This window comes from Mus musculus, chromosome 7 (genome assembly GCF_000001635.26).
Source record: "Mus musculus strain C57BL/6J chromosome 7, GRCm38.p6 C57BL/6J".
Classification (NCBI taxonomy): Eukaryota; Metazoa; Chordata; class Mammalia; order Rodentia; family Muridae; genus Mus; species Mus musculus.
Window position 1 is genome coordinate 139,925,419 of NC_000073.6, and position 16,342 is coordinate 139,941,760.

At 50.3% G+C, this 16,342-nt stretch overlaps 1 protein-coding gene across 1 annotated transcript in view; it reads left to right on the forward strand.

The window, feature by feature from the left end:
* Kndc1 (kinase non-catalytic C-lobe domain (KIND) containing 1) overlaps positions 1 to 16,122 on the forward strand; it is a 46,845-nt gene extending 30,723 nt beyond the window's left edge. The window contains 13 exon segments of the mRNA NM_177261.4: positions 1,760 to 1,853; positions 1,939 to 2,036; positions 2,265 to 2,485; positions 4,602 to 4,715; positions 5,246 to 5,393; positions 5,492 to 5,671; positions 6,279 to 6,485; positions 7,098 to 7,180; positions 7,425 to 7,575; positions 11,367 to 11,489; positions 11,571 to 11,630; positions 12,574 to 12,731; positions 14,309 to 16,122. Coding sequence (NP_796235.4) covers positions 1,760 to 1,853; positions 1,939 to 2,036; positions 2,265 to 2,485; positions 4,602 to 4,715; positions 5,246 to 5,393; positions 5,492 to 5,671; positions 6,279 to 6,485; positions 7,098 to 7,180; positions 7,425 to 7,575; positions 11,367 to 11,489; positions 11,571 to 11,630; positions 12,574 to 12,731; positions 14,309 to 14,540 — 1,869 coding nt within the window. The 3' untranslated portion in view covers positions 14,541 to 16,122.
* The last annotated feature ends 220 nt before the right edge of the window (positions 16,123 to 16,342 follow it).

Genomic DNA, 16,342 nt, shown 5'->3' on the forward strand with positions numbered 1-16,342 from the left:
CCCAAGCGCTGAGATTAAAGGCATGAGCCACCGCTGCCTGGCTATGGCTGGGCTTCTTAAGCATAACTTAGAAGGGCACATCGTTCCATCCCTGTCTGCTTCTTGGCTGTGGATGCAGTGTGACCAGCTACGTCCTGCCCTTGCCACCAAACCTTCCCTGTCATAATGGACATATGCCCCAGAACAGTGAACAAAATTCACTGTAAAAAGGAAAGAAGAGCCGGGTGTGGTGGCGCATGCCTTTAATCCCAGCACTCGGGAGGCAAAGGCAGGCAGATTTCTGAGTTCGAGGCCAGCCTGGTCTACAGAGTGAGCTCCAGGACAGCCAGGGCTACACAGAGAAACCCTGTCTCGAAAAACCAAAAAACCAAAAACAAAAACAAAAATCAAAACCAAAAACAAACAAAAGGAAAGAAGGCAGGCAGTGTCCCGGGGAGCATGCAGTGCACACCTGTAACTGCAGCACAGAAAAGCTAAGACAGGAAGACCGTGAGTTCAAGGAGAGAGTGAACTACAGAGCAAATTGTATGCCAGCCTAAGAGACATAATGAGTCCCTGTCTTGAAGAGGAGAGAAAAGAGAAAGGAAAAAAAGAAAGAAAGTAGCAAACAAACAGAAGGGAACCACTTGGGGAAGGTACCCGGCCCTGGAGTAGGTTCCCTTCCCTCCCCACACTGCAGACAGATATACAGAAATTAGAAATACTGTAGCCTGTGTGTTCAAATAGGCAGCAAACATCAGAGCTTCAGCTCGTTCTCATGAAGTGCAGAGACATGGCAACCACATATCCAAGCCATCTGTCCATACTGTCATCTCTATGTCCCCCTGACAAAGTGAGGGCCCTGGAGAGGGGCTCCCTTTATCCAGAGAATAAAGGCAGCCTACCCTGAGCCCAGTACTAGCCAGGAAGACTGGAGACAGTTAGAGGGGCTTTGGGGCTACACAAATGGGGCCTGCCTTTTATTACTGAATAAGCCTTTGTCTTTGTAGGCCCTGGCAGCTTATCCCCAAGAACAGGGAAGCCACAAAAAGGTTTGCCCCTGGCCCTTCTGAGATGGAGTCTAGAGAACTCTCCAAAAGCAGCCAGGTGGAACCAACCTGGTGGGTCACAGCATTAGGAAGGCTGAGAACCTCTGCCCTAGGACTCGGCCCAGGAGACAGATACATCCAAAGACTGGGCCGAGTCTTAGAGTAGAGCTTCTCAGCCTTCCTAATGCTGTGACCCTAATACAGTTCCTCACACTGAGGTGACTCTCCCGACCATAAAATTATTTCATTGCTACTTTATAACTATAATTTCACTACTGTTATAAAGTGTTATGTAAATATCTGATATGCAGGATATCCGATATGTAGCCCCCGTGAAAGGGTCAATCGACCCCCGATGGACTTGTGACCCACAGGTTGAGAACTGCTCCCTAAGGAGATGGGGTGTAAGGACCTTCATTGCGCCTCCCCTTTCCGCAGTCAGGCCACAAGCACTAGTAGACTCTGGCATCATTGAGGGAAATCGTTGAGGGATGGAGTACTGGTTTCGAGGTGAACCCCTGGAGCCTACTTCTGAGGTGTTCCCTCATTCATTTCCTTTGCCCTTCTTATGCCAACCACATGTCTGTGGCCCTAACACACACCTGTTCTTCCTGTGGCCGCTCGGGCAGCTCGCTAGGCAAAGGTGCCTGCCGTGTCTTCATCTTGTACAGAAGGCAAGTGGTGCCTGAGCCCGCAGTTGCTCAAGCCTCGCCTGCTGTGCTTCCTCTCAGGAGCTGGAGCAGCAGCTCATGATAGAGAAGAGAAACTATAGGAAGACCCTGAAGTTTTACCAGAAACTCTTACAGAAGGAAAAACGGAACAAAGGTAACCCCATACGGCCAGCTACCTGCCACAAATGAGGTGCTCTGTGCCTCCTGAGTACCTTGTGCTGACTCTGCTCTGCCCACAGGCTCTGAGGTCAGGACCATGTTGTCTAAACTTCGAGGACAGCTGGATGAAATGAAGTCCAAGGTGCAGTTCCTGAGCCTGGTCAAGAAGTACCTCCAGGCAAGTAGCCTTCTATCCTGCCATTCTTCCGAAATAAGAACCGGGCCTCAGATGGGGTTCCTTCAGTCACTGATTCATAGGAATCAAGACACATTAGGTCATGCACACGGGCCCTGTGTAAAGTCTCAAAGTACTGAGAAACCCTGCCATCCCTGGGTCAATAGCAAAGTGACCCATAGACACATACCCAGTGGCCAGCCATAATCCACTTCCTTTCCCCACACACAGGTCATGTATGCAGAACGCTGGGGGCTGGAGCCCTGTGCTCTGCCGGTGATTGTGAACATCGCAGCAGCCCCCTGTGACACACTGGATTTCAGCCCCCTGGATGAGTCTTCTTCCCTCATCTTCTACAATGTCAACAAGCACCCAGGCAGCGGCCGACAGAAGAAGGCTCGCATCCTACAGGCTGGTACACCACTGGGGCTCATGGCCTACCTCTACTCCAGGTGTGTCAGGTGCCCCCAAAGGACTCTCTGACTCTGATGTACAAGATTTAGAGAACAAGGAGGAGAAAGGCAAGGAAAGCTCTGTCTGACATGGGTTATGCAATTATGGAGAGACTTGTTAGAATTCAGTCTAACGTGGGTTAGCTTCCACCTACCGCATGAACAAGCTGCTAGCCAGAGCAGTCTGTCACATTCCCCAGAAGACCCCCTCTAACCCTGGTTCTGGGTCACAGAGTGTGGCCAGGCAGCACTGTGGGCCAGGCTACTAGGTTGACATACCATCTGCAGGAGCCTCCAAGGTACCATCGGGATCCAAGTCACTAATCAAAATATGTCATAATGGACACAGAGCACTCTCTGTATGATTTCTGTGGCCTCTGTCTCTCTGAGCACTGCTTTGGTGACAACCTGAGAATCAAGTTCTGCACTGCTTGCCCCTATGTCAGGAAGAGTCTCAGATCTACTCAGTTGTACTCACAAAGCTATTCATTCATATGATGTGGGCCTGGAATCGCATCCCTCCTTCCCTTCTCCCTCCAGCACCATCCACCCTGCCTCCCTCTGCCCCATAGAGCTCCAGCCTTGCCTTGTTTCTAGATAATTCCAGCTCCCTGCAGTTCTCCTCACTTTGATGACTAGGCCTGTGTGTAGATCTGGAGCCAGAAAGCCATTGTCACATCCATAGTCCTGACGCAACTTTTGGAGTCCTCTGAGCAAGAGGCTATCAGCTTCAGATCTGATTGGCAGGTAGCACTGAGAGAACAATAAGGAGACAAACTTCCCTCTGTAGACGCCCAAGCTCCTGGAATGCACTTGATGTGTGCATGTGTAGTGGACATGCATATGTGTGGTATTTTGAGCTATTATGTGGTATGATATGTACTGCATAGGTGATGTACGTATAGTGATAGACCAGAATAACAATATCATCCAAGTCCATCTTAGTAAACCAATGAGTTTATTGGGGTTACATTATAGAAATATGGGTGAGGGGTTACAAAAGCGTGAGCGACTCAAGGGCAGTTGTATCACTGAAAGCCCACTCTAGCCTGGGTGACAGATCATGAAAGATGAGACCCTTGAGCTCACTGCACAACTTGCAGGCAAACAGGTAGGTCCCAGGGTCGTCTTCTCATTGTCCCAGTGTCTTCTTCTCATGCATCACAGTTGGTCAGAGAGCATCTCTTCCAGACAGGTGGTCTTAGCCTCTTCCAGGCAGCTCAGCAGGTCTGAGCTCCTCAGCAGGCCCCACTACTTAGATTTATACTTAGGGAAGGAGACGCTTTTGTGTATCTGATGAATTTCAGGTAAACTTCCTGAGACTTCTGAGTTGTTTACTTGTTCATAATTAGCCTCTCTTTAGAGCATCCTCAGTTTAAAGAGCCTCCCTTTAGACTGGGTGGTGGAGGTGTTGTCTGGTGGATGTGAACACGTGTGGGAGAATGCAGGGAAAGGCAATGCTCTGTGGTTTGGTGCGTGTATGCTTATGGTCTGTGATGCATACTTAAGCAGACAGCAGAGGAGGGCAGAGGCTCCTTGCTGAAGTAAACACTCACAAGGGGTTTTCTCAGCTCTGAGTACCCAGTGTGCACAGCCTCTACATATAGGCTGCACAGAGGGCTGCTTAGTCCCTGGCTCCAGATACGGCTATCAGTAGCTTCATGCTTAAGTGTCTCCCAGAGGTAGGCCAGTGGCCAAGCTTCCTTGATCTTTGATATGATGTTTTCTACCCTGGAACTCATCTGTAGAAGAGGTCTCTTGGTAGGACCCCTCATCTTATGGTTACTGGTCATCATATTCCCCAGATTGTCAGGAGTCACATTCAGGGCTCTTGTTAGTGTCTCTTGCATGAGGCTTTCTGGGGAGTATCTGCTCTGAATAGGGTTGTTCAATGAGATGTGACAAAGTGACATGCACATATGTATGCACGCACACAGTGAGAAGCTGCACACACACATGCACACACATGCACATACACACACTGAGAAGCTGCACACATACTCATATTCACATATGCACTTAGAATCACAGGCACGCTCACTCATTGCTGGGCAAGGCTGCAGGGAGGGTCCCAGCTGGCCTAGGCCCAAGGCCCAATACCACATTCTACCCTCAGTGATGCTTTCCTCGAGGGCTACGTGCAGCAGTTTCTCTACACTTTCCGGTACTTTTGCACACCGCACGACTTCCTGCACTTCCTCCTGGACCGCATCAGCAGCACTTTATCCAGGTACCACTGCATGGGCTCCTGGCCAATAGGGATGGGATTTGGGGGCACCTTGTTTAGCCCAGAAAGGGCCCTGACAGGGTCCAGATGAAGTGTCCCTGGGAAAGGTCAGGGCAAGATAGCAGGACTGAGGGATTATGGGTAAAGGAACCCAGTAGGGAAGGACAGCTGAGGTTTTTTTGTGCTGGGCTGGGGAAGAACCCTGGAAGGGCCCTTACTGCTTCCTTCCTCAAGAAAGCAGGGGGTAGCAGAGGCCCAAACAAGAAGACAAGAGAGAGAGGAGTTCACTAGCCTGGCAAGGATAGGCCAAATGGAGAGAGGCCAGTGAACCCTATAGTTCCTTTCTAAAAAGCACCCAGGCCAGCAGATTGGGGTGTGAGTGGGGGACTCACAAGTCTGGGACCCAGAGAGAATGGTGGCGAACATGAGCGGGGTGTTCTGTCCTCCACTGTCATCACTTGGACTCCCCCAGAACTCCTCACCCTTCACATGCCCAGCCGGGGCCTATGCTGAGCCTTACCATCTGCCTCCAGGGCTCACCAGGATCCTACCTCGACTTTTACCAAGATCTACAGGCGAAGCCTCTGCGTCCTGCAGGCCTGGGTGGAAGACTGCTACACCGTGGACTTCATAAGGAACGCGGGGCTGCTGGGACAGCTGGAGGACTTCATCTCTTCCAAGGTAAAAGCTGCGCTGGCTACGCCTTCTGGGCTCTGGCAGAGAAAACCACTGCCTCGTCCCAGGAACAACAGTGACACACACCTCTTGCTTCTGCCTAGATCCTACCTCTAGATGGCACTGCCGAGCACCTGCTGGCCCTCTTAGAGGTGGGCACTGAGCGGCGGGCTGACAGTGCCTCTCGAGGTGCAGACCTGGAGGACCCTAAGGAGGCAGAGGAGGACACCAGACCCTTTAATGCCCTCTGCAAGAGGTTCTCAGAGGATGGCATCACCCGGAAGGTGGGAACCTGGCCTGGGGAAGGTTTCTCTAAGCAGTAGTGCATTCTGGAAGATAGAGCATATGCATGTATACAGATGCATGCACAGCTGTCTACATATGCAGAAGCAAGACATGCATGCACACACACCCAATGAAGACATGCACGTGTGCATCTATAGAAATGCACATATAGATATGTACAGACACACCATACACACACTCGTATGCACATAAGTGCTCCTTATTCATGACCCAGGCACTTCCTGCCACGTGGAAGGAAAGTCATGGACTAGCAGGATTCACTCTATCCTAGCCAGAGTCCTAATATGATTCCCTGAACTTGCCTTCCTGATCCCCAGGGCAGAGACCTGAGTGGAAGAATCCACTGGGGTCCGTGAATGAATGGTCTTTCCACCATTAATAGCACAAAGTCTGAGCACTGTGCGTGGGTGATCTGCCCAAGTGATCAGGACAGATATTCTGCCAACAAGCCTGGATGGAAGGCACTTACCCTCTGGCTATACTTGAACCTGTCTGAAGAGTCCTAGGTTGGACCAGTTCATCCTCACCCTACCACATCTAGCCTGGCCTACTCAGCCTTGACAAGGGTACCTGCCTTATTTGCAGAGCTTCTCTTGGAGACTGCCTCGGGGCAACGGGCTAGTGCTGCCACATCATAAGGAGCGCCAGTACACCATTGCATCCGCCCTGCCTAAGCCCTGCTTCTTCGAAGACTTCTATGGCCCCTATGCCAAAGCCAGTGAGAAGGGTCCTTACTTCTTGACAGAGTACAGCACCAACCAGCTCTTCACTCAGCTAACACTACTGCAGCAGGTGTGTGGGAGCTGGGAAACCAGGAAGGGGACACAGAGCTCTACATTTGGGCCAGCTGCTAGTGTTGTGGTGTGGGCTCAGGGACGCTCTGGGTGCTGGCCTCAGCAGAGACTTCATAGAGGGAAAGATGGATGGTCAGCAGAAGGACCTGGCTGCTGGGTGCACACGTTCTGTCTTTAAAACAGGGAGACCCTGCCCAGCAGGATTCTCCTCTCCAGCTACACAGGGCACAGAGAATATCATGCATTGTGCATTCACCTACCAATAGGCCCTCATGTTCTTACCCAGTCCTGGGCACTAATCCCTCTGTTCCTGTCCTCAACCCAGAGCCCAGGCAGGACCTACCCAGGTCTTCAACATCCTGCAACCCTGTGTCTGAGTCAGGTGATAGCACTGGGTGATCCTTGATACTGTCATCAGACCTTAACAGTGTCATAACCCCTGAGGTGACCTGCACATAGTGGCTTCTAGCAGCCCAGCCATGACAACTCAGCAGGTTGATCTATGGTTGCACAGATGCCTTCAAAATACTGAAGCCCCCTTTGGAACACTGCCTTGGACATCAGGCCTTTGGGAACAATGGGCTGCCTGTCTGCTTTTTGTCTCTGACAGGAATTGTTTCAAAAGTGCCACCCTGTCCACTTCCTAAATTCACGAGCCCTGGGTGTCATGGACAAAAGTGCAGCCATTCCCAAGTGAGTGTCCACTCCTGACGGTGACTCTGGCATCCTTGGTTTTGAAGGTTGGTGGGAGGGTCTGGAGGGAGGGGGATTCTCCAAAGGGCTCCATGGATGCTCCTAGCTGAAGGGAGACGCTTGGTTCTCACCCTGAGGGAAGATGCTGTGACTTCCTCCCTCTTCACAGAGGCCTCACAACCCCAGGGCTTAGCAGGAAGAATTCTCATACCCATAGGTGACATGCACCATCTTTTTCTTCCAGAGCCAGCTCTTCTGAGTCTCTTTCTGCCAAAACCTGCAGCCTCTTCCTACCCAATTACGTCCAGGACAAATATCTGCTACAGCTTTTAAGAAACGCAGATGATGTCAGTACCTGGGTGGCTGCTGAAATTGTGACCAGTCATACCTCCAAGGTAGACATCTCCATGGCTCTGAGGTTGAAATGACTTACAGGGTTCTGTAAGGCAGGGCCCCTGTGAGACCACACTCAGTCCCTTCTCTGGGTGCAGGGAATCCACACTTTGTGATTCAGCGCCATAGTAAGTCCAAGGCAAATGGAAAGAGTGAAGCGCTTACATCTAACACTTAGTGCATGGTAGCCACAGCCCATCTTGATACTGTCCCCTCTTTCTACTGAGGCTGATCCAGATCTGTGGGCCTCTTGGAAAGCAGGATGTATGAACCCTCCATCAGAGAGCACTGTACAGTCTCTTATATACACACCGTCACTCATTTAGTTCTTTGTACACGCAGACAATCCTTCATGCATGGTCCCTCACAACATACAGTCACACACACACAGGAGTTGGGAGGGCAGGAAGGGACAAAGAAAACAGGAAACTGCCTCATGGACACAAGTCTCTCGCAGTTCCTCATGCTCACATCCCCTCACACACACAGTCCACATAGCCCTGTACACCTAGTCCCATGCAACACACGTAGGCCTTCACCCACTCACAGTCCCTTACACACTGTTCTTTACACAGCCATCGGCATACCTGTAACTATGGCAGAATGCCTGACGTAAACAAGTGGAAAGGAGGAACAACTTGTTTTCTGTAGAGCTCCGGAGATTTCCGTCTGTCATGGTGGGGATGGCATGATGGAACAAGTCACAATAGTGGACAAGACATAAGGCAGAGACAAGAAGGAGCCAGAACAAACACACATCCTTCAGAGGCATGCCTTTAGAGGTTCAGTCCTTCAACTCTACCTATCCTTCCACAATTCCGTCAAACTCCATTCAGATTTTGAATCCAACAGTGGAGTAAACCATTCATTAGACTAGAGTCCTCATACTCTAGTGGCCAATAGAAATGGAAACAGAGGTGAGCCTTATGAACTGTGGTGTTTCTCAGTCAGGTCAACAATAGGATTAACCATTGAATAGATAGTCTCTCTCTCTCTCTCCCTCTCCCTCTCCCTCTCCCTCTCCCTCTCTCTCTCTCTCTCTCACACACACACACACACACACACACACACACACACACACGTAATCCTCATACAAACCCCTTCACACACACCACAGGGCTCTCCCACAAAAAGTTCTCCCTCTAACTCCCTAGTGCACAGTTTTTCACACTCATTTCCTCACACGGAGTTCATCACAGTCCCTTACATTCAAGCAGTCCTTCATCCTATTCCTTTACACCCACAGACTCCCAAACAGAAATCTTCTCACACAGTTCCCCACACGCAAAATCCTTCACAAACATAACAGTTCCTCATGTGTGTCCATCCCCCCCCCCCCCCGCTTAATTTCTCTCACACATACTCCCTCACCAGTCATAGTACACACCTATCACCACGGTATCTTGTCCCATCTTTCCCTGGGTTTATTCACAGGATCATTTGTCCCCCTGAGTTGCCCTGCTTGCACTAAGGCAGTGATCTTCCTGGCTAAACTGCGAGCCACTATTCCTCCCCGGCAGATCCCACACTGCAGACTCTCAGCGGGCTTGTGGGATTCTAATACTTTGCTCAGTACCTGGTCAAGGTCAAGGACCAACTTTTGCTGGCCTAACCCCAGTCCCCCTCTTAAGTCCTATGGGCCTTGAGCTAGACTGGGTATAACCCAGACTGCTCACAGGCAAAGTCCTGGTAGCATGAAAGGGACTGTCTTAGTGTTTCTTTTTGTTGTTGTTGTTGTTGGTTGGTTGGTTGGTTTTTGTTTTGTTTTGTTTTGTTTTGTTTTGTTTTTCGAGGCAGGGTTTCTCTGTGTAGCCCTGGTTGTCCTGGAACTCACTCTGTAGACCAGGCTGGCCTCGAACTCAGAAATCCACCTGCCTCTGCCTCCCAAGCGCTGAGATTAAAGGCGTGCGCCACCACCGCCCGGCTTTAGTTAGTGTTTCTATTACTGGGACAAAACATCATGACCAAAGAGCGAGTTGGAGAAAAGGGGATTTATTTAGCTCATACTTTCTTATCTCTGTTCATAATTGAAGGAGTCAGGACAGGAGCTCAAACAGGGTAAGAACCTGCAGGCAGAAGCTGATGCAGAGGCCATGGAGGGGGTGCTGCTTGCTAGCTTGCTCATCATGGCTTGCTCAGCCTGCTTTCTTACAGAGCCTAGGACCACCAGCTCACAGGTGGCATCACCCACAATGGACTGGGCCCTTCCCCATCAATCATGAATTTAAAAAATGCTGTACAGGTCTGCCCACAGCCCAGTCTTGTGGAACCATTTTCTCAACGGAGGTTTCCTCCTGTCAGATGACTACAGTTTATGTCAAGTTGACATAAATCTAACCAGCACAGTGACCGTAGACTGCCTCGGGTCAGTGCCTCCTTCCAGGTTCCCACCCAGGAAGAGCCAATGTCCACAGCTTTTCAAGACAGAGCCCTCCCAATCCTGAAGGTCTGCACCCTCACCCAGGTCTCTAATGTATTCCCTTAGGTCAATACAAGGTGGGATCATGTGGGTTTTTCCCCACACAGACAAACAGAAGGGTTGACTGAGTATCAGGATACAAAGGCTCTGTCTCTTCAATGTAGTTTATTTTTTTTCCTCCTCAGCAGGAAAAGTGGAAACCTCAAACCGGGTGGACACCTATCACCACCAGGACCACAACGCCCTTAAAGATAATTCAAACCCAATGATCAAGGCTTCCCTCAGCATTAAACCCACACTCTCTAGACAAACTCACCATCCACACTTCTGCCAGGGCACGGCAGCAGAAGACCTAGGCTGCTCACTTTGCTCTGATGCTTCGAGTATCATGTGTGTTATTAAAATGTGTCAGGGGTTGGGTATGGTGGTATATGCCTTTTATCCTAGCATTAGAAAGCTCTATGAGTTCGAGGCCAGCCTGATCTATATAGCATGTTCTATTACAGATAGAGCTACCTAGAGAGACCCTGTCTCAAAAAAAAAAAGAAAAAAAAAGAAAAAAAAAGAAAAAAAAGAGTTGGACAGTGGTGGCACACAACAGAAGGCACCGAAGGGTAAAAGCCAGAGTGATACATCCTGGTACACAGCAGTCCTTGTGGGTCTGCAGGGTGGGACATGAGGACTTATACCCTGGGCTGTGAGCATCCATCTTAGAAAGATGAGAAGAACACAGAGCATCCCAGCGACAGAGCTTCTGCCACTGCTGCCCCCACATCATTTAGAAGGAGCAGTGTTCAGCAGTGAATCAGGAAATCACTGGGAGACACGATCCTAAGATCCATAAGGCTACACAAGTCCTTTCAACCAGTGAGCTTGTCACAATTTAAAATTAATTATGGTGTTGATGTTTTGTGATTTACTTACTGTGGTGCCAAAACCCTCCGAAGACTGAGTCTTACAGCTGTAAACTGATAGCCCCAGAACATTGCTGAAACATGGAGTTTGGCCCAGACAGTACAGTGGAGTCAACCAAAGGCACTGGGAGAAATAGTCTGACCCATTCAGATGTTGTTCTGGGAGTTCATGGGAGCTATCTCAAGCTATCACATATGACAGACACCCCAAGCTACTCACAGGGACCACTCTGGAGCTCTGCATCTTTCTTTTTGAACAAATAAGTCGGTCATAGGGCTCAGGGCCCAGAAGATCAGCTATTCCAACAGATCTCAGTTGTCTTGTTTGGTTTTGTCTACTTTTGTTATGTTGGTACCGGGCCCAAGCTCACTGCAATCTTGTAGCGGCTGAGCTCTACCACTGAGCTGCACCCTCCCTGTTTGTCTTTAAAGACACTTGAGCATCATTTTCTCATTTCAGCTTCAGGTGAACTTGCTGTCCAAATTCCTGCTGATTGCAAAATCTTGCTACGAACAGAGGAACTTTGCAACGGCCATGCAAATCCTGGGCGGGCTGGAGCACCTGGCTGTGAGGCAGTCCCCTGTGCGTCACGTGGGACTCAGGGGCTAAGGGTATGGGCAAGTGCACGGGGCCACAAGTATCTCACCAGTGCTTCCTCCTCAGGCTTGGAGAATCCTGCCTGCGAAGATTGCTGAGGTCATGGAAGAGCTGAAAGCTGTGGAGGTTCGTACGGATTCTTTGCAGAGTTTGCCCTGAATAACTTGCTTCACATGTCTTGGGGAACTCGTAACAGGCTCATATCAGAGAATCCTAAACACACAAGCTGGGCATGGTGGCACACACCTATAATCCCAGAACTCAGGAAGCAGAGGCAAGCAGATCTCTGTGAACTCAAGGCCAGTCTTGTCTACATAGAGTTCTAGGCCAGTCACAGCTACCTAGTGTGACTCTGGCTCAGGGCTGCAGAGCATAGTAGACAGCCGGTTGCTGGTTTATCTGGCCTGACTTGTTTGACTTGTTTACAGGTTTGACTTTCCAAGGTGTCCTTGAGAAGGGACACAGGTATACAGTCAGATCCTGGGCCAGGACAAGTGAGAGGCCTGTTCCAGTGGCTCATAGGTGACATCATGAGTTGACAGACCGGAAACACAGACTAAATGATTGTGTATTTCCCGGTGAGGCAGCAGGAGTCTCACAGGCATTAGCCTGAGGCAGACAACCCCAAAGTCGCCACAGCCTTTGCTGTCCCTGAGCTCAAAGCCCAGCCTCAACTCTCAAGGACCAGGAGAGAATTGATGTCTAACCACTGTCTACATCTGCTCAGGACCTGCAGAAGCTCCTGCAGGCTCCATTTGGGAAAGGCGGGAGGTCACCTGACTCTTCCGGAACCAGAAATAAGGAACTGCCTGTTTGAATAGCGCTATGGTTATCAGTGTGCTGTGGCAGCAAGCTTAGGATGTCCAGCCTTTGACCTGCAACCCACGAACCTCAGGCCCATTTTGGACTGGGTGTTCAGTGAGGTATTAGGCAACTCTCATGCCCTAGAAGGACAGGTACTGACAGAGACAAGTAGGCTGACCCTCTGAGATAATTACCACCTGTCCCTCCCCCACCGCTCTTCCCATCCCTTCCCCCACCCCCTTCACTTCCCTGGCTGATCCTCCAGGTATTCCTGAAGAGTGACAGCCTGTGTCTGATGGAAGGAAGGCGCTTCCGGGCCCAGCCTACTCTACCCTCCGCCCACCTGCTGGCCATGCACATCCAGCAGCTGGAGACAGGAGGTTTCACCATGACTAATGGAGCCCATAGATGGAGCAAACTGAGGTAAGGGGACTCCATCTTTCCTAGCAGAGCCCACAAGTCGACTAAGCTGAGGAGTAAGGGCTTCATTATGGAGTAGGGGTTTCTTCATTATGACCAAAGCATCCCACCGATAAAATCAGCAGAGACGAGGAAGCTGCTCCCAGGCCAATTAGCCCCAAAGGTGAGCACATCCGATGGTATGTCACCTCTGGTCTCCGCTCCTTACCTATTCTTTGGCTTCCTCTGCCCAGAGCCATCCACATGGCCCCAGCCTGTAGCTTTGTTCCATATCTTCACACCCACCCACACACCCACCTCTTTGTCCACCGTAGAGAATGACCTTGTTGGGTAGATGAGTCCTAGGGGCATCTTGTAAATAATGACCATAATGGCCACAACCAGCCCAGTGCAGGATTCCAGCCCCCCTCTGAGTGTGTGTGTGTGTGTGTGCGTGTGTGTGTGTGCGCACACACGTGCATATGGGGCCCAAGGTCAACTTTAAGTATGATTCCTTAGGAGCCATTCACCTTACTTTTTGAGACAGGATTTCTCAGTGGAACCTGAGGCTCACTGTAGATTAGGCTGGTTGGCCAGCAAGACCCAGGATTCTGAATAGCTCCAGCTCCTCAGTATGAGAGATTACCAGTGCTTGCCATTCATTGCATCTGGCATTTTTTAATTAATTATGGGTGCTAGGGATCAATTCAGGCTCTCGTGCTTGTACGGCAAGCACTTTGCCAGCTGAGCTGTCTGGCCAGCCCTGAGATCCCCTCTTTAGATAGCCACTAGTTTAAAAAAAAAAAAGTGTGTGGTGACTGATGCCTTTAGTCCCAGTACACAGGAGGTAGAGGCAGGTGGACCTTTGTGAGTTCGAGGTCACCCTGGTCTACAAATCCAGTCCAAGACAATCAGGGCTTGTTACAGAGAGACCCTGTCTCGAAAAATCAAAAAGGAAGAAAGGAAGAAAATTCACTAAAAGTACATGCTTATTGCAATAGAAAAGAAAGCTATGTTGGCAAAAAAAACAAAAACCAAAAAAACCCACTGGAGATAATGTTGCAAAAAAGGGGTGAAGAGATCTTGTCTGCTCTTCATAGTTTTGTGTGTGCACAGACATGACTGTCTTTGAGAGAGCAAAAGCAATGATATTCTTCACTTCAGGTGGGCAGCCCTGTCTGCAGGTCTGTTGTGTCCACCCCCCTCCCCCCCCAAGCAGGAGTAAGGGTCCCTGAGTTCCTCAGTGCCCAGGAACCACCAGAGGTGTGTCCACCTGTGTATTAACTGAGAAGAGAGTTCTCAGTACACTGAGTCAGAAGCCCCCGAGCAGAACTAAAGCAATCAGCATAGGTTTGGGCGGTTTTGTTTGTTTTTCTGTGTTGCAGACTTCAACTGAAGCAACCTGACTTGGGTTTTCAATGAGTATTTATAAAGGGGGTGGGGAGGGTCCAGGTACAAAACATGTCCTTATGAATGAGTACCGAAAACCCCATCACCCTTCCATGCTGCCCTTTGCAAAAGGCATTAGGATAAGCTGGCCAAGGAGCCTTGTAACCTCTGCAAAGTAACTAACTGAGCCTTCTCTTTCCCCCCCACAAAAGAAACATCGCCAAGGTGGCAAGCCAGGTGCACGCGTTCCAGGAGAACCCGTACACATTCAGCCCGGACCCCAAGCTACAGGCCCACCTCAAGCAGAGGATCGCCCGCTTTAGCGGCGCTGATGTCTCCATTTTAGCAGCTGATAACAGGGCCAACTTCCACCAGATCCCAGGAGAGAAACACTCACGGAAGATCCAAGACAAGCTGAGGAGAATGAAGGCCACATTCCAGTAGCCAAGGGCTCCACCTGGGTGTGGATTCGAACCAGGACCAGACTAAGGAAAATGGGTCAGGTGGCAGGAGCCCCCGTGGGCTGCTGGCGGAACCTTAGGCACACTGAGTGCCCTTGGGGAAGGCAGTTTTTTTTCTTCCCTGAAAGAAGTGCAAAATGGCAAGGGACCAGCCTGAGGCCTTAGGGAAGGCTGAACCAACTCTAACCTAGCCCCATCCCCAAGGCAGCTTGGGCACAGCATTCAGCGGGCCTGTTTCTGCTAGAATTTAAAAATCCAATTTAAAAAATGAGAAGGAAATAGATTCAGCTCTCCCCAGAGCTTCGGACCTTCTTATACCTGGGCTCCCATTTATTTATCATTGACCCCTCCAAAACCCAACACATACCCACATCTGACTCCAAAAGAGCCCAAACTTAGCTGCTTGCTGACCGGTGTTTTTGTTTCCACTCAGCAAGAAGGACCAAAACTGTCTTTTGCACTCGGCAGCTCCAAGGGTCTGGAACCTTCCACTGGAGCCCAAGATTTCTAGCAACCTGTCTTGGCCACGTTTATAAATCCACCCCACCCTCAGCCTATCCTGCCAAGTCCTCTGGTCGTCTTAGTCCCCAGAGAACGGGGAGAAGCAGCCTCTGTCCCAGCTGGGCCTTCTGCCTTAGCTGTTGCCCCTCCCCGTGGCCTGTTGTTGCTCTCCACCCACCACCCCCACACCCCCAGCTTAGAACAGCTGCAGTTGACAGGGATGCTGGGCAGAAGCTCTGCCCTCTAGCAAAGGGGGAAGAACACTGCGCACTAACAGCAGCACTAATGCAGGTTCTCCTTCCTGGGACCTCTGGGAGCAAAGCCCCTCTTTACTGTGCTGTGGGCCCCAGAAGCAGCGGCCTACCAGCCTTCAGCAGCTGCGCATGCGCACACCCATCCACTGTGTTCCCTTGGCTCTGCACACCACTAGCGCTTTGTTAGACGGACAAAGACGTGAGTCAAACTGCTGCCTTAGTGGTATCAGACATCTCGATTTCTGGATCCTCAACAACTGGCGCTGGGCTTTGGCTCACTGGGAAGGGGTCGTCTGGCCAGGAGGGCTGGGAGTAAGATGGACAACAGCAGGTGGGGAAAACTCCCGTTCGGACACTTTAGGCAACAACCCAAGCCCTGCCTGCCACAGGACCAAGACTGTTCTGTATTTTAGAAGTAGGGATTTTGTAGTGAAGCAGCTAGTGGTATTTCTAGGAAGCTGTGATTTGTGACCAAATGCTGGACTTTTAATGCTGAGAGGTGTTTCCTCACAGGAATTTGCTGGAGACGCCAGACCGTGCTTACACTGGATGTAAGCGGGACTGAGAGTCCTGGCCATGCATATGCAACTTACTGTTTTGGGACTTTTCTATAAGGATTATGTTCTGTTGATCAACGCCTACATTTTCAGATTTTGTATCTAGTGCAGGAGGTGTCCAGCGCAAACCAGCATTCCAATGGTGCTGACTTAATGCGTGGGGAAAGTGAACAGGCTTTTGGCTTCAGCACTGTTTGCATGGCGCCCTGATGTCACAAGGTACAGATTTCTAAATAAAGTAATTTCTACCAAGCTACTGTCCTACGGTCCATTTTGTAGATTTCAAAAGCAAAACCCACGCTGAGCCTAACGTCTTTCTTGGCTGAGCAAGGGAACCTCACCTAGGATCTCCAGGTGCTTCAATGGGAAATAAGCTCAGCCTAGTACTGAAAGCCAAACTTCCAGGTCATACCCCATTCTGCATGACATTCACTCTCCTTATCACAGGGACCAGGTCTGGCACCCTCACCTCT